This window comes from Papio anubis, chromosome 9, assembly GCF_008728515.1.
Source record: "Papio anubis isolate 15944 chromosome 9, Panubis1.0, whole genome shotgun sequence".
Taxonomy (NCBI): domain Eukaryota; kingdom Metazoa; phylum Chordata; class Mammalia; order Primates; family Cercopithecidae; genus Papio; species Papio anubis.
The window spans coordinates 100,976,392-100,999,604 of NC_044984.1; the positions used below are offsets into that span (position 1 = coordinate 100,976,392).

At 40.5% G+C, this 23,213-nt stretch overlaps 1 protein-coding gene across 4 annotated transcripts in view; it reads left to right on the forward strand.

The window, feature by feature from the left end:
• RFX4 (regulatory factor X4) overlaps window positions 1–23,213 on the forward strand; it is a 179,214-nt gene that overhangs the window by 66,755 nt on the left and 89,246 nt on the right. For all 4 annotated transcript variants that reach the window (XM_003907089.3, XM_003907090.3, XM_009181595.2 and 1 more), the window contains exon 4: window positions 3,965–4,088. In XM_003907089.3, coding sequence (XP_003907138.1) covers window positions 3,965–4,088 — 124 coding nt within the window. The remainder of the gene's footprint in view (window positions 1–3,964; window positions 4,089–23,213) is intronic.

A 23,213-nucleotide genomic window follows, 5' to 3' on the forward strand; every position in this document is an offset into this window, starting at 1 on the left:
AACTTGTCATACACAAAATTGCAGTTGCCCAAATTGTTCTTACGTATGCATGAGAATGGAAAATGTTCCACTACAAGTGTTGAAGTCAACTCTTTTAAAAACTGCTTAATGGAACTCTCAAAAGTCAGAGATGGCCAGGCATGGTGGCTCATGCCTGTAATCCCAGCACTTTGGGAGGCTAAGGCGGGAGGATCATTTGAGGTCAGGAGTTTGAGACCAGCCTGGCCAACATGGAGAAACCTCATCTTTACTAAAAATACAAAAATTAGCCAGGTATAGTGGTGGGTACCTGTAATCCCAGCTACTCAGGAGACTGAGGCAGGAGAATTGCTTGAACCCGGGAGGCGGAGGTTGCAGTGAGCCAAGATGGCACCACTTCACTCCAGCCTGGGTGACAGAGTGAGACTCTGTCTCAAAAGAAAAAAAAAAGTCTAAGATGACACCTATGAGACAGGTGTTTCGTTGTTGTTTTTGTTGTTTGACATTCTTTTATTATACTCAAGCCATTCCTGGCAAATAGAACATATTAAGCTTTAAATTATTGTTTAAATTATTAAACTATTATTAAATTAAATTTGTTTAATGTCAGTTATTGTTGTTATTGATGGTACTATTATCATTATCATTATTATTATTCCTATAGCATCCTGGAAGAACTCAGGTCTTCCTGACTCCTCTGAGTCTTTGTTTCTTTCAGTCCTCCTGAGTACAACTCTACTGCCTTCTTCTGAAAATAACATTTTTATAGTAACTCTTCAACTCCAAGGGAGTGCTAAATTCGTAAGCCAAATAATATCCATTTGTGTGGCATTTAAAGACTCCCTCCACCTCCCATGGTTCTTCCCTTTAGATACCCCTTCCTTCTCTCTCCACTTGGATCGGCATCTCCATCATTCAAAACACATGGCACTGTCTCCCATCCTCGCTGTTCTGCTTGCCTGGAACCTCCCTCCCTCCCCCAACTACCATGGCAGAATACCAGAGAGGTTTGGACTGAGACAAACCCTCCTACTTACTAGCTGCATGACTGGGCAAATGAGTTACACCCTCTGAGCCTCAGACTCCTATCGTGAAACATATGTATAAATACCTACCTCATACCATACAGTTATTGTGAGATCAAATGAGACCATGGATACCCAGGGCCCAGCACCTAGTAAGAGCTCAACAGATGCTAGCTGTTGTTGTTGTTTGTTGTTACACAATTCCAAACCCAATTCTTCCATGAAACTTTAATTATCTACTCTCATCTACACATCAATCTCTCTGTTTTCCACCTTCAATTATACCTATGGTCATGAGTTTATAGTAATTAAATATTATTTCTTATGCATGCTTCTCCCCAAATAGACTGCAAAGTTAACTAGGACATAGATCATGTCTTATGCCAATACAAGTGCCTACAGGAGCCAGACAAGGAACAGAAAATAGACAGGGTACAAAGAAATAGGGAGGAGTGAGGACTCTGGCCAACTCCAGGGCACATGTAGCTCTGGCCAATTGTTGTCGTGCGGGAATATGGGTCCAGTGTTGCCAGATCTCAGCTTTTTCAAAAGAAGCCAGAAATCCAGATTCTTATGTGCAATGTCCTGAATTTTAAAAATTGGGCCAACACTGTTCAGGCCAAAACAAAGCATGTCTGTGAGACCCCAGTTTGAGAAAGCTGTCTTATTCAGATGGCCCCTACAAGTTTGTACGCGAGCTGGTTATTTGGACCTCTGAACTCACTTTTATAGAGAAACAATGCCGTGAATGGCAGTTAGGAGTCCAGGCTAACCTCCCAGGCTGATTTTCATTCATACTGGACCTGAAGCTTAGGATAGTCCTAAGAAACCTGTTCTTTATGTGAAACCCTTTTCCCACCGGAAAACACACTTAGAATTCCAATTTATGATGTCAAAGACATACATCAGAATGTAAGCCTGTTCAGGACAGGACCATTGTTTTGTTCACCACTGTTTCCTTAATGTCTAGAACATCGCCTGGCACTTAGTAAATACTTGTTGAGTTAAAGGTTATCTATGTCTTTGTCCATCTGTCTACCATTAATCTGTTCACTGTATGCAAACATGAACTATCTTGCTCACTGTGATATCCCCAGTGCCTGGCAGGTGATAAGATCAATAAATATTTGTTGAATGAATAAATGACTGAAATAATCTATCCATAAGACACTTACTGACCACCTACTGTGTGCCAAGGAATATGCTGTATCTCAAGGATGCAGAAGTGACTCAGACACTATCCCAGCCTCAAGGAATTTGATCACCTAGAAAGGATTACATCAACTGTTTCTGGGAACATTTCTAACAACCATCCCAAGTTACTCAGTGTTCCCCATCCCAGAAGACGGGGAGTGGATGAGATGATCGGGGACTGTTCGGCACCAGGTTTTGTCTTGGTGCTGACAGGTCTGTGTCCCTAGGTTTGTGTTCCCCCTCTGCGGGGTTTGGATATGAAATGATTGAACTGATGTTCTTGCAATCACATGTTGGAATGAGTTGAACAAGCGCTGCCCTTTCAAGTGGGCACCTTGGGGGGCCGTGTCCTCATTCCACTTCACTTACGACAGTGCTGGGCCACTTCTTTGGCAAATGCTCTCAGAGGGAGTTTTGAAGCCACTTGAGGACATTTGTTTCATCACTTTGGAATTACGCCTTATTTTTGACCCAAAAAATTGGGGCTGGGGGATGGGTTTCCAGTTACTTTATCCCCCAAACTTGCTTCCAAATCACTTTGGGTTGTTTCCTAAAATCTAGTTAATGATCAAAGGAGAAATATTTCTGTTGGTGAGTTGATTTAGCAGTAGGTGCCCCAGGCTTCGAAGGCATGACCCTAAGAGAAGTTCCCAAATTGCCTTGTGCCACAGCAGTTTTCTTGGGAAAGGTATTTAACTTCCAGAGTGCCTAGGACAATGGAGGCAAGATACATTTGGATGCCTACATTCTGGTGTTTGGGTTAAAGAATAATAAATTATTTAAACCCTGTATCTAATTTTTGTTTATATCCCCAATATCTAGCACAGAGTCAGGACATATCGTGCCCAAAAATGTTTTCTGGAGAGGAAGAATGAATTATGAGGAGGTCTGACGTCTTCTCAGTGCTTCCCATGCACGTGCCAGGCACGATGCGGATGCTTGTCACATATTACCTCATCTAATCATTATAACCACTTTAGAAGACACTTACAATTCAGTCCCTCCAAAAGGAAACTGAGGCCTGAGCTTCATTAAGTAACTTGCCCAACGTCACCAAGCCAGCAAGTGACAAGGCTGGGATGTAAACCCAGTTGTAGAAAATCTCTCCTATAGAATTCCTAACAGAGACTCAGTAAGAAGGTAATGGGTATAAAATCATTACCCCTAGCATAGCAGAGAAGAAGAGGATTCTAAAGTAATCACGGAGCCAACTTCCTTCTCTGGTCATGAGACCTCCCTTCAATCAGCAGATTAGTGGCTGTACAGCTGTATAGGCCTCTCTCAGGGCATTGGTTTTCCAGACAATCCCCCTCCATTGCGTTTGTCAACCAAGGAGCTCCAAGATGTTGACACATCCTCCTTTGGCTTTTAGCTATTACAAGTGGCTCCTTAAGTGGGTCTGTGATTCATTCCTGGCTGATTGGGGCACCCACAAGACCCTATGTAGTTTTTGGAGTTTGCAGGTATCTGATCTAGCCAGAACAAGGCCAGGCCAATAACAGTACAGAGTAGAGGATCTGTGAATTTGGGCTGAAAAAGTAGCCTCGTGTTATACCCAAAGGGGCCAGGATTCTGACACTGCCAAGCCACTCATGCCAGGCTTGACCTTGGGTAGCTTGCTTTGCCTTCCTGGGCCCCAGCTTCTCCACCTGTAGAAAGAACGCTATTTTTAAGGTCTGCCCATCTCTGGAGGACTAGAAAGAACAGACCGTTCTTGCTTGGGGAAGGTAACACAGTTTTTGCTCATTGGGCGTTTATTTCCCTAGGCTGGAGGAGAACTATGAGATTGCAGAGGGTGTCTGCATCCCTCGCAGTGCCCTCTATATGCATTACCTGGATTTCTGCGAGAAGAATGATACCCAACCTGTCAATGCTGCCAGCTTTGGAAAGGTGAGTCCAACCTCATCAGGCTTGTCCTCCCCACCACCCCAACTTTAAGTCATTTATACACGGTTTTAAAGCATTTTAGCTATTTTTTTTTTTAAGTTATCAAAGTACTTACTTTGGTACTTTGACAACTTCAACTTCACTGTAATACTTTGCTATCAAAATTTCAAACAATTCAAAAACATTGTAAAGTAAGAAGGGTATGTCTAACTTGAATTTCCTCAGTACTTAATTTTCACAAAGCAACTTACTTTCTCTGAGGGGCAAATATTGAACTCAAAAGTGTGTTACACGGATGTCAATCAACCTGGGACAGGCAACCTTCTTGGCTTAGTCATGTAGATGCTTGGAGAAACTGGAAATGGCCCTGTATCCTTAGATTGGAGGTGTGGGAGTCCTCTGCAAGGAGGGGTACTATTTGCATTATCACCACAGTCCTAACTGTTCTCTTTCCACCTTATAATAAAAATACAATCCACTTTTAGAGCCATGTCTACAAAAAATTGTTAGCACTGATCATTCCCATTTAATAGGCCAAGGAAAGCTGTTGGGACATTCTTTAAGACTGATCATTTATTTATTCGATGGCTAAAAATCTGTATTTTACACCAAAAAAACACCCAATTTGAGTCAATACACCTAAACCCTTCCTCCTTTTGTTAGCTTCATTTTTCCACGTGTAATTTTTCCTGCATCTGCTAACAAAAATAGGCTTGTTCTGTACCACGGTTCTTTATCAGTTTTCTGAGTGCAGGAATACGAAGGGCTGAAATGGCAGAAAGAGGTCAGTGTATGAGTTTCAGGAATTCCCTTTTCAGATCCCCAATAGATAAATCATCAGTAGGAAAAAACAAAGAGCAGTGTTAGGGCTGGGCCAACCACCCTGGAGAGCCCAAAAACGGAGTGGCTGAGAAATGGCTCCATTCAATAAATTGGGAGGATGCTCTATGATGACTTGGGGAGGAAAAAATGTTTTTGTGTTGATTAACACAATTTCTCCAAAGTGAAAGGGATGTTTTTTAAAAGTCAATGGAGAAACCACCTTTGACTATTTCTTTCATTCATTTCTTCAGTCCTTCAGTATTGGTAGAGACTGGCTGTGTGGCAGGCCCTGTGTTAAGTAGTGGCAGTGGGGACCCAGAAAGGAACTCGGTATGGCTCTGCTATGGAGGTGCCCTTCAGCAGGTGGGAGAAGGGAGAGCACACACTGTGGATGTGTATGCTACCAGAGCTTGGTCAGGTGTTTGCGGTCCTGGAATATTCAGTGGCACCTACAAACCCTCTCGCAGAGGCCACAGTGGAGAGCCCAAATGAGGCCTCTTACGTACAGGCTGGGGGACAGGTTAGGTGAACCAAAAGACCAGGAATCGTCAGTTTCCTGGACTTGTTATCTAACCTCTCTGAGCCTCAGCTGCCCCAGCTTCCTCAGGGTGATGTTGCAAGAGTCAACTGAGATGATGTCGGTGGATGATGGAAGGTACTGTTTACTCAGTCATCCAGTAACTCAGACATTTATCAGGCACCTACCATGTGCTATTACAACTGTTGCTGTTATGAATTCCGCGTGAGATGTCTATGCATAGACATAAATAGATATTTGTTAGCTTATATTCTGCAAAACAAACAAGAACCCTCACCACTTTTAGAAACTTGGATTTGCCTGCATAAGAAGCCTCTATTCTCTTTTTCTCAACTACTTTTGTAACCCTATTAGCTTGTGGTTTTCTTCACCTCCTGATCTGGGTAAAATCAGTTTAAGCTCACGCCTTCACCTCAGTACCCCAGTCCCATTTTCAGTTTAAGTCTCAAGCCTGCCCCAAGACTTCAGCAAATCTCAAAGCATTTGCATTCTCAGGGTCACCTTGACTTGGGACTCTTCCTTCTGGTCATTAGCCATGTGTGGCTGTTTAACTTAAAGTTAAACAAAATAAAAACTTCAGTTCACTAGCAGTTGTATTAACCACATTTCAAATACTCAAGAGCCACATGTGACTAGAAGCTACCATATTGGGCAGTGCAGAATGGAACGTTCCCAGCATCACAGAAAGTTCTATCAGACAGTCCTGTGTTATACTGCAGTGAGTCAAGGAGGAAACTCAGCACCCCCTTTGCTTTTCACAAGACAGCCCACAGGAAGCCTCTGTGATCCCAGTAGAGTGAGATTTGTAGGAGAGGTTTACATCCCAAACAGGGTTTACATCCCAAACAGGGTCCTACGGAACAGACATACTCCACTTCAAAATGCTCTTCAGTCTCTTCACCACAGTGGGTGCTTACTGGTCCCGCCCCTGCTGGTTCCCAAAACTAGTCCCAGCCCTTCTCCACCCTGCTGTCTCCCTTTTCTCCTCTTCCATCTCCCTTCTCCTCATTCTCCTCTCCCCCTCCTCCTTGAGACACCCCCCACCAAATGTCTCTCTTCTGCAATCTTTGACATCTATGTCCGCAGAGGTATCTCACTTACCCCAAATAGCTTTTCAAACTATTTTTCCGAACAATATATTTTCTCCCTAAGAATTATACTGCCAGCTGCTTCCAAAATAGTCATTAAAAAAAAAATCTAAACTCCATCTTATCTTCAGCCTGAAAACAAGGAAATACTCAAATGGCATTAAGAGCACAAATGCAAATGCTCTGTGCAGCTGCCTTGCCATCAATTTCAAATGGACTGGGAATTGGGGCTGTCCTTCCAGCCACAGAGGACAGGAGCTGCCTGCTAAGGGTTTCCACACTGAGCTTGCTGGATTGAAATCCCAGACACATTTGCCTTTCCTGAGGACTCCAGCATGCTGTAGCTGTCATCTCCTTGAGAGAAAGGGACTAGTTGTTCTGTGAAACTTTGAGGTGAAATCGTGGACAGTCTTCCTTTGAGCAGATCCATCCAAACTTATGATTCATTGATGAACTTTTCACTTAGAGCAGGCGAGGTTTAATATTTCAGCTTAGCTTTTGGAGAACAAATATATCAGTAGTAGTCTCTACCTAGCTTGCAAGTGGGCTGAGGCAACACAGACATCAATGCTGAAGCTGTTTCCCAGGGTGACCTGGTTGGGATACCATTCTTCATAAAGTGGGTGGCAGCCATTGCTTCTCTGCAAGTAAGATCTGAAATATAAATCCTCTTTCCAAGTCTCTGGCCAAGCCCCATAAGCGCCAACTTCCAGTAACGCTGTGTTGACTTTGGGTCCCAGAATTAATTTAGGCAGTGTAGAGAATGTGAAAGCTTCTAGCTGAACTGGTCTTGTACCTGCTTTCTCTGTTAAGGGTAATAAAAAGTCACCCGACTTGGAGTCATTGAACTTTTCTGAGCTCACATTTCCTTATCTTTAGACAGGAATAATCCCTCACGAAACTAGGGATAAAATGAGACAGTGCTTATGAGGGTGTTTTTTGAAACTATAAAGTGCTCTGCCCATCAAAAAAATCATCATTCTCTAAATGAGGGCCTCATTCCATCTTACCTCCTGTATTTCCTTACCGTGCTTTATTTTTCTTTATAGCATTTATCATGACTTGAAATCGATATATTTATACATTTATACAGTATAGTTTTCTCTCTCTCTACAGATATATAGCTAACTTTCCCTACTGCTATTCTAGGCTTGCCAAATATCTGTATCTATATCTATATCTACACCTACCATGTGAGTATAGAGAAGCATTATATATACATAATGATTTTGTTTTGTCTGTCTCCTCTAGAATGAAAGCTCTATGAGGACTTTTTTGTTCATTATGCATCCCCTACACCCGGAACAATGCCTGGCACAGAATAAGCCCTCAGATATTTGTTACATGTTGTATGATTTATATTTACATTACTTGTCAGGGATGATGTGAATCATTTTTAGGTATGTGAACTCATTTAACCTTCATGATAATAACTCTATGAAACTGGTGTTGTATCCATTTTCCTTTAGCCCATTTACTGAGTAGGAATGAACTTATTGAGGTACACGTGGAAACTAGCTGTATTTTTACTTACTTTGAAAAATCGCCTTCAGAGTTCTCTGTCCAACTCTTCCTGTTCTGATGATGATGTCTTCAGAGGAAATCCCACAGCATCTGGCCATGTTCACCCATCACATCAGTCTTGGTTGAATAATTACAGCTCATTCTCAGCTATTAAAAAGTACAGTTCAGTCCAATTTAAAACTTCAATCTCACATCTAAGTCAGGGCTTCTTCCTCCTTGTGGCTTAGAATTTGCTCTGGGAAAGAGGGGTAGGGTCAGCTTTTTCTCCTTCCTTTTCTGGCTCCTCCAGGGTTGGGGGTGGGAGACAGTGGAGGAGGAAAGGCAAGAGTCGTTCGACCAACTGGTGCTCACTGGGGGCTTCTCCTAGCTATCAATGCCTTCTGCTATGACTGTCACCCAAATGCTGGGGCCAGGGGTCCTGTCATAGGTTTTGGGGGAGCCACTGTGGATCTCTGTCCACATTAACTGAGAGATGCACTCTCTAGCCAACCTCCTACCACCTCCACTCACAGGCTGCTTTGGCCCTGCAGGTAACTGAGGAGTCCCTCTGTCGCTCTGTTATTGTGTTGGAAGCTTCTGGCCAACTCACTGCACACTGTTACACCCTGATTCTTAGAGATGCCCAGAGGAGCCCCACAAAGCAGAACTGGCAGATAGAACTCAATGAAGCATAAACAAAAAATAGCTTTGCTTTGTTCCAAGTTTGTCTGTGGCTCACTTCCTTCCCTGACCCCTGATGGTTGCATGGCAGATTGAATAGCTTTTGGGTTATTGATTATAAGAACAAGCATCTTCTCAATAATTTAGACTCTCTTTTAGATGTTAAAACTCCATCCAGTCCAGTTCTTGAATTTAAAACTGCAGTCTCACATCTACTTCAAAACTCCTCCCTAGCCCAGCTTGGGTCTGCCTATCTCTGGCTTGGACACCCACAGTAAGGAAGGGAAGAGTGTGATCTGATCTTCTTCCCTTCCCTGGCCTTTCCCTCCTGCTCCTGGTCCCTTTAGGTGTGTTAGACTGAGAAAAAATACTTCCAGAATATAACTCTAGCTCTCCAGGGAAACAGTGAAATAAATTTTTAGAGAACAACAGAACTATAAATTGAAACATACATATAGTAATAGGGATCAGAATTGGCATGCACATGATGTTGTCCAAGCTTACCAATAGGCAGTTTTTTAACAGATGGTAGAAGTATCTAGCTCTGTCTAACTTAGAATGCAATATTCAGTTTTCATACAATTAAATAGCAAACATTTATGTAGGGCTTTGTGTATACCTGGTACTGTTCTAAGCACTTTACATGTATCAACCTTGTCTAGTCCTCTAAATAACTCTATGAGGTAGATACTGTTATTGTTCCCATTCCAAGGATGGTAAACTGAGTCCCAGAGAAGTTGGGTGATTTGCCAAGTTCACACAGCCAGTAAGTGGTGGACTTAGGATGTGAACCAGGGAAATACGGCTCCAGAGCCCATGCCCTTAGCCACCTCGTTTACACAGGATGAGTTATTTCAGGGCTAGGCTAGGTATGTGTGGAGGCAGGTTTTGTGTACACACTTGTCCTTTTGACTTTGTTGTAGTCGTTAGTAGTCATCTGGTGACCTCCTAGGTGATGGAATTTTGGAGAGAAGTCTCAGCCTCTCTGCATCTCAGGGGTCAAGTGTGCTGACCACTACAGTTGAGAAATGCTTTCCCAAATCTTCCCAGCTGGGGTGTTCTGGGTACTGTGGACTCTGGGGTACTGAGTACTACTTCCCTCAGCATCCGGGTTCATCCATTTATCTGATATTCATTTATCTTATGTCTGTGTGGGTCAAGTTCCATGCTGGGAGATGGGATACAGAGTGAAGTCTGCCTTCGAGGTAACAACCCTGTAGAAGAGACATATACACATGAGTGACTGCAAAACAAGATGGCAAATGCACTTCCCAAGTATGAATGCAAGATTGGAAGGACACAGGATTGGAAGGATGCTTCCTCCTTGTGGGGGTGAGGGGTAGCCTGAGAACCAGGCTAGTCATGGAAAAGCTCCAGGTACTGAGCATCCCCCTCCCTCAGCCCACAACCCTGGAAGATCCATGAAAGCTAAAGTGAGTGTTTTAATTTCACCAGAAGCCTCCTTCTCCTGCTTGACCACTTGTCTTTCAGAAACTCTAAAACAAAAACTCTACCCACACAAAGATGGAACATCTCTGCATTTGGCCAACAAGCTAAACCTTTTCAGAAAGAAAAACTGAGCCTCAGATTTTTGAGCAAAGAGAACATCTCTAACCTACAAATGAGTTGCTTTCCAAGCATTTGAAAGATGCATTTCAGTAGAGCAGAAGTCCTCAACCCCTGGTCTGTGGACTGGTACTGGTCCATGGCCTGTTAGGAACTGGGCCACACAGCAGGAGGTGAGTAGGTGGGCAAGTGAGCGAGTGTTACCTCTTGAGCTCCACCTCCTGTCAGATCAGTAGTGGCATTAGATCTTCATAGGAGTGAGAACCTTATTGTGACCTGTGCTTGCGAGGGATCTAGGTTGTGTGCTTCTTATGAAAATCTAATGCCTGATGATCTGAGGTGGAACAGTTTCATCCTGAAACCATTCCTTCAACCTGTCCATGGGAAAATTGTCTTCCATGAAACCAGTCCCTGGTGCCAAACAGGTTGGGGACTGCTGCAGTAGAGGCCACAAAGTGAAAGAATGTCTTCTTCAACTAACACTTATTGAGGGTCCCCCATGTGCTGTAGCCCAGGAATTTCCAATAATGTCAGGTTTTGAGCCCTGAACTTAAGGATCTATCACCCTTACTCACCATGTGATGATGGGCAGGTCCTTTTCCCTCTCTGAACCTCACTTCCTCCATCTATCAAATGGTGAAGTTAGTCTACAAGCATATGAGGATCCTTACCATATTAGCCCAAAACACTTTTCAACTAGAAATCATAAAATAGCTAACACTCACTCTGTGCCAGTTCCTGGGTAAGACCTTTTCATGGATTATCTCATTTTAATCCTTGCATACTCTGTGAATGAGATGCTGTGATTTGGGTTTTTTGTTTGTTTGTTTAAAACTTTTTAAAAGAGAAATTTTAGTTTTAACAGCAAAGAATACATTGTACAGAGATTTCTCATATACCCCCATCCCCACACTTGCACAGCCTCCCCCATTATCAATATCCTTCACCAGAGTAGTACATTTGTTACAACTGATGAACCTACATTGACACATCATCACCCAAAGTCCATAGTTTACATTAGAATTCAATCTTGATGAATTCACTTACATTGGTGAATTCACTCACATTCTGTGAGTTTGGACAAATGTATAATAACATGTATCCATTGTTTTGGTATCATGCAGAGTATTTTCACTGCCCTAAAAATCCCCTGTTCTCTGCCTAGTCCTCTCTCCCTGTCCCCTAACCCCTGGTAACTATTGCTCTTTTTACTGTCTCCAGTTTTGCCTTCTCCAGAATGTCATATAGTTGGAATCATACAGTATGTAGCCTTTTCAGATTGACCTCTTTCCATTCATAATATGCATTTAGGTTTCCTCCATGTCTTTTATGGCTTGATAGCACATTGCTCTTTAGTGCTGAATAATATTTCATTGTCTAGATGTACCATAGTTTATTTATCTGCCTACTTACTGAAGGATATTTTGGTTGCTTCCCATTTTGGCAATTATGAATACAGCTGCTATAAATATGCATGTGCAGGTTTTCGTGTGGACATAAGTTTTCAGCTCCTTTGGGTAAATACCAAGGAGTGCAATTGCTAGATTGTATGGTAAGAGTTTGTTTAGTTTTGTAATAAACTGCCAAACTGTCTTCCAAAGTGGCTGTACCATTTTGCATTCCCACAGCAATAAATGAGAGTTCCTGTTGCTCTACATCCTCACCAGCATTTGGTGTTGTCAGTGTTCCAGGTTTTGGCCATTCTAATAGGTATGTAGTGGTATGTCATTGTTGTTTTAATTTGCATTTCCCTGATGATATGTGATGTGGAGCATCTTTTCATTTGCTTCTTTGCCATCTGTATATCTCTTTGGTGAGGTGTTTGTTGAGGTCTTTGGTCTATCTTTTAATTGGGTTGTTTTCTTATTGTTTTTAAAGAGTTCTTTGTATCTTTTGAGCAACAATCCTTTATTAGATGTGTCTTTTGCAAATATTTTCTCCCATCCTGTGGCTTATCTTCTCATTCTCTTGACATTGTCTTTCACAGAGCATACATTTTTAATTTTAATGAAGTCCCATTTATCAATTATGTCTTTAATGGATTGTGCCTTTGGTGTTTTATCTAAAAATTCATCATCATACTCAGGGCCATCTAAGTTTTCTTCTATGTTGTTTTCTAGGTGTTTTACAGTTTTGTGTTTGACTTAGATCTATGATCCATTTTGAGTTAATTTTTGTGATGGGTGTGAGGTTGGTATCTAGATTCATTTTTTTTGCATGTGTATTTTCAATTGTTCCAGCATCATTTTGTTTAAAAGATTATCTTTGCTTCATTTATTGCCTTTGATCCTTTGTCAAAGATCAGTTGACTATACCTATGTGGGTCTATTTCTGGACTCTCTATTGTGTTTTGTTGTCCTGTTTGTCTATTCTTTTGCCAATACCATACTGTCTTGATTACTGTAGCTTTATTGTACATCTTGAAGATGGGTAGAATCAGTCCTTCAATTTTATTCTTCTTCAATATTGGGCTGACTATTCTGGGTCTTTGCCCTTTCCACAGAAACATTAGAATCAATTTATTGATAGCCACAAAGTAACTTGCTGGGATTCTGAGTGGATTGTATTGAATCTATTGATCAAGATGGGAAGAACTGAAATATTGGCAATATTGCATCTTCCTATCCATGAATGTGGAATCTCTATTTTTATTTAGTTCTTCTTTGATTGAATTCATCCAAATTTTGTGGTTTTCCTCATATAGCTCTTATACATAGTTTGTTAGATTTCTACATAAGTATGTCATTTTGGGGGGATGCTAACATAAATAGTATTGTGTTTTCAATGTCAAATACCACTTGTTTATTACTGGCATGTAGGAAAGTGATTGACTTTTGTATATTAACCTTGTATCTTACAACCTTGCTTATTAGTTCCAGGAGATATTTTTTTTCTTTTGTAGAATCTTTTGGATTTTCTGCTTGGACAATTATGTCACCTTTGAACAGAGAGTTTTATTTCTGCCTTCTCAATCTACATGCATTTTATTTCCTTTTCTTGTCTTATTGCATTTGGCTAATGCAGTATGATGTTAAAAAGAAGTGGTGGGAGGGGACATCCTTGCCTTGGTCCTAATCTTAGTGGGAAAACTTTGAGTTTCTTACCATTAAGTATAATGTTAGTTGTGGGTTTTTTGTAGGTATTCTTTATCAAATTGAAGAAGTTACCCTTTATTCCTAGTTTGCAGGGAGGGTTTTTTTCTTTTTTTCAAATCAGAGTGGGTGTTGCAATTTGCCAAATACTTTTGTGCATCTGTTGATATGATCATATAATTTTTTAGCCTGTTGATGTGATAGATTACATTACTTGATTGTTGAATGTCAAACCAGCCTTGCATATCTGGGATACATCCCACTTGGTTATGGTGTATAATTTCTTTTGTACATCATTGGACTCAATTTGCAAATATTCTGTTAAGAATTTTTGCATCTATGTTTATGGGAAAATTGGTCCGTAACTTTTTAAAATGTCTTTTGTCTGGTTTTGGTACTAGGTAACAGTTGACCTCATAGAAAGAGTTAGGAAGTAGTCCCTCTGCTTCTGTCCTCTGAAAGAAATTATAAAGAATTGACAAAATTTCTTCTATAAATGTTTGGTAGAATTTACCAGTGTACCCATCTGAACCTTTTTGTTTTGGAAGGTTATTAATTATTGATTTAATATACTTAATAGATATAGACCTATTCTGTCTGTTTCTTTTTGTGTGAGTTTTGGCAAATCAAATCTTTCAAGAAACTAATCCATTTCATCTAGATTATCAAATTTGTGGGCATAGAGTTATTTATAGTATTCCTTTATTATCCTTATAATGTCTATAAGATCTGTAGTGGTGTCTCCTCTTTCATTTCTAATATTACTAATTGGGGTCTGCTCTCTTTTTTTCTTTGTTATGCTTTGCTAGAGGCTTATCAATTTTATTGATCTTTTCAAAGAACTGGCTTTTGGTTTCATTGATTTTCTTTATTGCTTTCCTGTTTTCGATTTCACTGATTTCTGCTCTAATTCTTATTGTTTCTTCTTCTTACTTCAGATTAAATTCACTCTTCTTTTTCTAGTTTCCTAAGGTGGAAACTTACATTATTGATTTTATATCTTTTCCAATATATGCATTCAGTGTGATAAATTTTCCTCTACTCACTGCTTTCACTGCATCTCACAAATTTTAATGTTGCATTTTCATTTTTATTTGGTTCAAATATTTTTATTTCTCTGAGAGTTCTTCTTTGCTCCATAAGTTATGTAGAATTGTTATTTTATTTTCACATATTTGAGGATTTTCTAGTTATCTTTCTGTTATTGAATGATAGCTTAATTCTACTGTGGCCTGAGAGCAGACATTATACAATTTTTGTGTTTTATGACCCAGAATGTGATCTATCTTGATGAATGTCCCATGTAAGTTTGAGAATATATATTCTGCTATTTTGGATTAAGTAGTCTATTAATATCAATTATATTTAATTGATTCATGTCCTTACTGATCTTCTGCCTTACTGATTTCCATTTCTGATAGAGGGGTATTGACGTTTCCAACTATGATACTGGATTCATCAAGTTTTCTTTGCAGTTCTATTAGTTTTGGCTTCAAGTAGTCTGATGCTCTGTTGTTAGGCACATGTATATTAAGAATTGTTGTGTCTTCTTGGAGATTGATACCTTTATAATTATATAATGCCCTTCTTTATCCTTGATAACTTTCTTTGCTTTGAAGTATGCTCCATATGAAATTAATATAGTTATTCCTGTTTCTTTTGATTAGTATTATCATAGTATATTTTTCTCCATTCATTTACTTTTAATCTATATGGGTCTTTATATTTAAAGTGGGTTTCTTATAGACAACATATAGTTGGGTCTTGTTTTTTGAACTGCTCAGGCAATCTTTGTCTTTTAATTGATGCATTTAGACCATGATCTTCAAAGTGATTATTGATAAAATTGGATTAATATTTACCATATTTGTTAGTTTTCTATTTGTTACCCTTGTTATTTGTTACTATTTTTGTCTTCCACTCTTCTGCTGCCCTTTGTGGTTTTAATGGAGCATTTCATATCATTCCCTTTTTTTCTCCTTTATTAGCATATCAGTTATACTTTAACATAAAAAATCTTTTAAATGGCCATCTAGAATTTGCAATATATATTTACAACTAATGCAAGCCCACTTTCAAATAACACTATACCACTTCACAAGAAGGGTGAGCACCTTATAATGAGAAAATCTTAACTTTGGTGCCCTCTGTAAAAAGTCACATACACACATACTTACATAGGTGTTTTAATTGATATATACATATAATCAAATATTTTGTTGCCATTATTATTTTGAATCACTGTCATCTGTTAGATCCATTAAAAAACAAGAAAAATAAGTTTTTATTTTACTTCACTTATTCCTTCATCAGTCCTCTTCCTTTCTTTGTGTAGATCTGAGTTTCTGACCTATATCAATTTCCTTCTCCCTAAAGAATTTCTTTTAACATTTCTTGCAAGTCAGGTTTACTGAAAACAAATTCCCTTAATTTTTGTTTGTCTGAGATAGTCTCTACTCTACTTCAGTTTTGAAGGATAATTTCTCAGTGTACAGACACCTAGGTTGGTAGGTTTTTTCCTCTCAATACTTTAAATATTTCATTTCACCCTCTTCTTGTTTACATGATTTCCAAGCAGAAGTCAAAAGATAGTCTTATCTTTGTCCTGTATAGGTAACTGGATTGTTTTTCTCTCTGGCTTTTTTCAGGATGTTTTTCTTTATCTTTGATTTTCTATAGTTTGAAAATGATATACTTTGATGTAGTTTTCCTGTGACTTGGTTTTTTGTTGTTTGTTATTTGACATTTATCCTGCTTGGTGTTCTCTTAGCTTTTTGAATCTGTGATTTGGTGTCTGACATTAATTTGGGAAAATTCTCAGTCATTTTTGTTTCACATATTTCTTTGCTTCTTTTTTCTCTTTTTTCTCTTTCTGATATTCTTATTATGTGTATTTACATCTTTTGTAGTTGCCCCATAGTCCTTGGATGTTCTGTTCTGTTTTTCAGTGTTTATTCTCTTCGCTTTTTAGTTTTTGATGTTTCTGTTGATATATACGCAAACTCAGAGAGTCTTTCTTCAGCTGTGTCTAGTCACCTACAAATCCATGAAAGTCACTCTTCATTTCTGTTACAGTGTTTTTGATCTCTAGCATTTCTTTTTGGTTCTTTCTCAGGATTTCTCTCTCTGCTCACATGGCCCATCTGTTCTTACATGCTGTCTAATCTATCAATTAGAGCCCTTAGCAAATTGATCACAGTTGTTTTAAATTCCTGGTCAAATTCCGACATCTTTGCCTTGTCTGGTTCTGATGCTTGCTGTTTCTTTAAATTGTGTTTTAGCATGCCTTGTAATTTTTTCTTGGCGGCTGAACATGATGGGCCAGGTAAGAAAGGAATTGCTGTAAATCACCTTTAGTCATGTGATGGTAAGGCATGTTGTGGCGGGGAAGCAATCTATTGTCCTGTGATTAGGTCTCAATCCTTTAGTGAGCCTATGCCTCTGGACTGTGAACTTTGCTACAAGTGTTTCTCAATTTTTTCCCTCCCTCTTAGATGTCATAGGATGGCTAAAGTTGGCTAGAATTGAATATTTACCTTCTTTCACATGGAAGGTTAGAGATGACTGGTGTTCGGTTATTTCCTTCTCTGCATGGAAGGCTAGAGCTCACTGGAGTTGGGTATTTCCCTTCTCCCAAGTCAGTTAGGCTCTGATAATACCCCAGCAGATTAGGCTCTGGTTAACTAGCTTTTCCTGAAAGCGGGCCTTGTTAAGAAGAACAGAGTGCTCCGGCATATTTCAAAATGGGCCCTTTTCTTCCCCCGCCTGCCGGAAGCATGAGGGACTTTTGCTCTGATATTTACTGTAGGAATCTGGTCACACTCCTAGAGGTACATCTCTCAATATTGTGTGGGTTCCTCTATGATTGGGCCTCCCTGGAGTTATTTTTTAACTCTCAGCCTTGTCTGCACTAAGCCTTCACAACTCATCAATTACAATTCAGGTGTTCCTACCCCAGCACTGGCTCCTGAGGCAGTTCCCACTCCTGAGTCTCTGCTCCAGGAAGCCACGACTCCCTGTATTTGCCTGTCTCTCCAATCTTGGGGGCAGTAGTTTGCTCTGTGTCCTCCCCTCTCTTAGGGACCCAAGAAGAATTGTTGATTTTTCAGTTTGTTTTGCTTTTTACTCATTAGGATGAAGTGGTGACTTCAGAGCTTCTTATATACAGAACCAGAAACTGGAAGTCAAAATGCTGTTTCTATTCCCATTTAAAGATGAGGTGTTGGCTCCAGGGCCTATGTTGTCAAATCGGATTTCTGATAATACAAAGGAGCTAAACACTGGAGCGTTCTCTATAAAGTAGATCCTGGGTGGAAACCAGAAGGTCTCTGAGTTATTATAGAAATTGGGGCTGTAGGGAAAGGTGTCCCTCCCCATTCCTCAATAGTGGCTTAAATAAATTAGTGGTCTTACTTTTCTTACATAAACTAAGTCTAGAAGAAGGTAACCCAGCTGTAGTTGGGCAGCTCTATAAGAGCATCAGAGACCCAGGTTCTTTCTGTCTTTGTGCTCTGCCCTTTCTAGTAGATGGCTTCCAGTTTCTGTATCACCTCATGGTCCAAAATGACTGCTAGACTCCAAAGACTATCTTCCAGGAAAGAAGTAGAAAAACATGGGGTGAGGGGAGAAAAGTCAAAGTTCCCAGTTCAGTCAGCCCTCTTTAGACTCTTTCCCAGGACCCAGCCCAGTGATTTTCCCTTACATCTCATTGTCTGCCTTTGGCTATCAGGAAGGCAAGAAAATGTGGTCCACTCTATCCTGGAATAAAAACAATGGTTTGAGCCAGGTGCAATGGTGCAGGTTTATAGTCCCAGCTCTTCAGGCAGGAGGCTGAGGTGAGAGGATTGCTTGAGCCCCTGAGTTCGAGTCCAGCCTGGGCAACACAGTGAGAGCCCATCTCTTAAAGTTTTTTTAAATTTAAATAAATAATTAGGATTTATTTATCTTGGACTAAGGATGAAAGGGAAAAAAATAATTAGAGTTTAGTGGGGAAGGAGTAGGCAACTAGCCATTTTATCCACATAAGGGCACTTCACACATCCATGTATCATTGTATATGCTACAGCTATGAAATGGAACTCAGGATCCTGGAAGAGTATAGGTTATTCTCTCGAATTATGAGCTCATGGGAAGTAACATAGGTGGTACAATGTGATCACTAAAGACTGTGGAGGGTGACATGATTCATAGTCAGGAATTTACTGAACTTTTCAGGAAAAGGCTGGCTTATGGATAGGCACTAGATAGTTGTGATATAGTGTAATTTGAATATGTGGAGAGGCCATTTGGCCTCAAAAATATACCTTCCAAAATAAAGGCTTAATGATGTCTTAAATTCCTGAATTCCACTCCTTTAAATCTGTAAAAATGCAACTAGAACAGGATAAGTTCATTCATTAATGCTTATCACTTACTAACACTTCAGTATGTATGAGTTTAATCTATTAAGGAGACTTAGAGATCAGTTGATGCTATCCCTTCACTTTCCAGATGAGGAAATTAAAGCTCAGAGGGACTGAGTGGTTTTCCCCATTTCCTACATTTAGTGGCAGGTCTCCCCCTCACCCACACTGGATCCAGTGGTGGGGCTGAGAGTGGGGAAAAGACACCAGTAAGAGGTAGAGAGACTGGAGAAAGGGAAGCTGGGGTGACAGATGTGCTTGTATGAATTGAATTTATTTAGAGCCTGCATTTTTCCAGTGAGGACATGGGTAATTGGCAGTTTGGGTTGTGGGTGGCTCATCCTTGAAGATTTGGCTCCTTTCTCCTTGCTGACCATCCTTGAGCAGTGGGGAAAAAAAGCCAAGTGTGTTCTGGGGACCTGTGCTTCATCAGCTGCACTTACCTGCATTGGAGAGGAGGATGGAGACCCCCTCATTTACATGTTGGCCCTCTTCTAGTCCCACCAGTCTGCCCACCCTCCTCCCACCCTGACCTGGGGTCACTCGCACACCCCTGAACTGACACAGTAGAAGATGAGGGCACTCTTGAGGCATCTTTAGGATTCTTCAAAGATGGTCTTTTTCCTAGTTATCAAAGGGAAAAAAACATGTACATAGACTTTCCTTCTACTTTTAATTCTTGCATATATTTTTCTTAATTTTTTAAAATCTGCTGTGGGGTGTCCATGTCAGAATGCCTGATTTCACACCAGGTTTTTAAAGGTGTTTTTGTATGTGTGTGTGTGTGTGTGTGTGTGTATGTGTGTGTAGTGCCATGTAAAACTCTGAAGTCAAACTGTTTGGGTTTGAATTTGAATCCTGATTGTACCACTTAGCGGCTGTGTGAGCTCAGATAATTTCCTAACAGCCCTGAGCCTCAGTTTCCTCATCTGTAAAATGGAATATTGATAGCAATCAATCACCTGGAGAACTGTTGAGATAATGACTGTAAAAGGGCTACTTAGCACAGAGTCTGATAAATATAAACACTCAATGCTTGTTAGTTAGGACTTCAGTTTATTATAGCAACATTTCATGACTTGAACACATCATGTTTTTAATATATTATCACTACCATATCAGTGTTCCAGCCTTTCTAGGTGCTCTTCTTTCTGAACAATTTTGAGAACAATTGTTCTAAAAATGTCCTACATCACACACATGCTGCCATCACCACCCTCGCCCTCTCTTATTATCATCTTCAGAATTATTCCATTTTTGACTTAACCTGTATCTTATGTAACTCACCTCATTCTAACTAAATCAGTGTGTGATGACTGTCTTCTCTCATGTACATGTGACACATATCCAGTCACCCTGAGGACAATGAGGGGTTCACATATGGATTTTTGGAATTCTTGTTATTGCCATCCGTGGTACCCCTCAAGGGGCAACAGATTCACTGTTACCTTTCCAGCCCTGGGGCTTTTCAAGGAATCCTTCATCAATCCATATGCATGATTTGAAATTCCACTTCTGTCTCATTGCACTCAGTATGAATTTCTTATAGAAATTTTGCAAATTCTCTTAGGGAATTTCCTGTGGAATCTGTAGCATTCCCTAACCCTTTCATTCCCCAGTTCCTGGCACCCAGGAAGTGCCATAAAAATTGTTGAATAGGTAAGAGTTATGTCAGTATAGTAAAATGACCCCAGCAAACACTCATTTTAATATGGAAGCATTGAGATAGGATGTTTTACAGTCCCCATTCATATCACCACTTTAATTATTTTTTCTTTTCGGAAAAATAGACTAGGTTTATTGTCAAAAGAAAAAAAGTGAATATTCCGCTTTCAGAGTTAAATTTGTGACCATTAGTTCCCTTTAGCCAACTTCTTTCCCTAATCATTTCTCTCTTTTGTTCAAAGAGTTGTTTCTTATGTGTGTTTTTAAAAATATGCCATGAGATTTCCACAATACATGGTTATAAAACAGGAACTTGTCATTGTATTAAATTTCTAATTTCTTGCTACTCGAAAAGCCTTCTTTTCCCACACCTAAAATGACCCTGAAATAAGACCTGCAACTCTCATTTTTAAACTATGTTCAGCATACTTGACTCTATTCTACATGAGTGTATCTCCTTCAATGTGTGGAAGGACATCTACTGATTCCATTGCATTAGAATTTCTTTTAGATCACTTCTTGTTGATGGCAAATCTTTACCTACTGAGGGTGGGTGGAATTTTTGAAAACAAAAGCCTGATGACTAAGTTTGAAGATCAAGCTGATCAAGATCATATTATTTGGGGTCAAAATTGAAGGCTGTATTATGTAGAGTGATGAGACTGAATGGCCTTCCTTGGTGGCTCTGGGGGTATCTCTTGAAGCAACACCAAGAGAGGCAGTGGGGCAGGGGGTGTCATTCACAATGAGGGGACACCTTGCTGGCTCTGGCATGTGTGGGCATGTGTCAGCCACAGTAAAGAAGATGACAGGTAGGAGAATCAGATTCCCGTTTCTTCAGCTGGGCAGAGACTGAATCAAGGCAGCCTTGAATCACCTTAGATCCCAGTTCCTCATTTGTAAAGTGAGATCATCATACTCTTCTCCAGTGTTGTTTTCTTTCTTTCTCTTTCTTTCTTTTCTTTCCTTCCTTCTTTCCTTCCTGTCTGTCCTTTCTTTCCTTCTTTCTCTTTCGTTCTTTCTTTCTTTTTCCTTTTCTTTCTTTCTTCCTTCCTTCTTTCCTTCCTTTTTTCTTCTTTCTTTTTCTCCTTCCTTCCTTCCTTTCTGTAATCTTTCTTTCTTTTTCTCTCTCTCCTCTTTCTTTCTTTCTCCTTCCCTTCCTCCCTTACCCTTCTCCTTCCTTCCCTCGTTTCTTTCCTCCTTTCCTCTTTTCTTTCTTTCTTTTCTTTCTTTCTCTTTCCTTCCTTCCTTCTTCTTTCTTTCTCTCTCTTTCTTTCTCTATTTCTTTTCTTTCTTTCTCTTTCTTTCTTTCTTTCTTTCTTTCTTTCTTTCTTTCTTTCTTTCTTTCTTTCTTTCTTTCTCTCTCTCTCTCTCTCTCTCTCTCTCTCTCTTTCTCTCTGTCTCTCTTTCTTTCTTTCTTTCTTAAGATGGAGTCTCGCTCTGTCACCCAGGCTGGAGTGCAGTGGCACGATCTCAGCTCACTGTAACTTCCGCCTCCCAGGTTCACCCAATTCTCCTGCCTCGCCTCCTGAGCAGCTGGGACTACATGTGCACGCCACCATGCCCGACTAATTTTTTGTATTTTAGTAGAGACGGGGTTTCACTGTGTTACCCAGGCTGGTCTCGAACTCCTGAGCTCAGGCAATCCGCCCACCTCGGCCTCCCAAAGTGCTAGGATTACAGGTGTGAGCCACCGGACCCGGCCTCCTCCATTTCTAAGACGAAATGTACCACCGCGTATAAAAACACCTCATTTAGGGCATGGTGCTTAGTGATGCTCAGTGGCTGACAGTTCCCTTTTTCACTCTTTCCCTTCCTCATCTTAAATTAGAAGGGCAATTGTTTGGACATATCATCTCGGAAATTCTTGCTTAAAACTCGTGTTTCTTTTAAAAAATTGCACCCACAAAATGATGTAAGAGTATCCTGCATGCTGGGTTACCTTCAACAGGAGTGCGGTGTATGGGGAGGAGAACGGACAGGGGAGATGAGTGACATGGCCACCACCACCTGAAGAACTCTAACTGCCCCAGAGAAAGTAGTTCTCCAGAGCTGCTCTGCTTCCCACCCCCATCCCCGTGGAGCCCCCAGCTCTGTCTGCCCAGGCTGAAAGAGAGAAGGGTGGGATTCATGAGTAATTAAAGGGAATTTGGAAGGCTGGGATGTTGCGGAATGTTAGATCAGTAGCTAGAACAGCATGTGGCGTTCTTTAGGCAGGCTTCATTGAATCCATACAAAAAAAGAAAGAGGGGCTGCCTGCCTGTCTGCTCATTTATCAAACAGCGAAGCTCAACTTTCACAGCTCCACAAAAGTGTTTTACTGTTTGCTGAGTCTTGCTCCAGAAATTAAAAGCTGAGCAGCCTGAGCGGGGCTGAACCGACCCTGCATTTTGAGACTCAAACTAAATTGTGCTGGGCTTTCAGATTCAGGGACCAGTTTATTATTTGGTGAAAGGAGAAGAGAATAATTTATAATTTGCAGCCCATAAGAAACACTTAAAAAAAAAAAAAAAAAGCCAAACCCCCTTCCCACAGGTTTTTGTTGCAGCTGCAAGGAGGAGGTGCTATCTGCAGCAGCCCTTTCTTTGCTCAGAGTGGGAAAAGTCTTGACCTGCATTTGGGCAGAATGTGATGTGATACAGCAGCACTTCCACCCATCCCCCATCCCCTACTCACAACAAACTCCCTTGCCTCTCATTTCTTTGAGATTGCCTTTTTCTCTCTTTGGAGGAGGAGGAGGAGAAGATTTGGCCATCAGATACTTCTAGGTA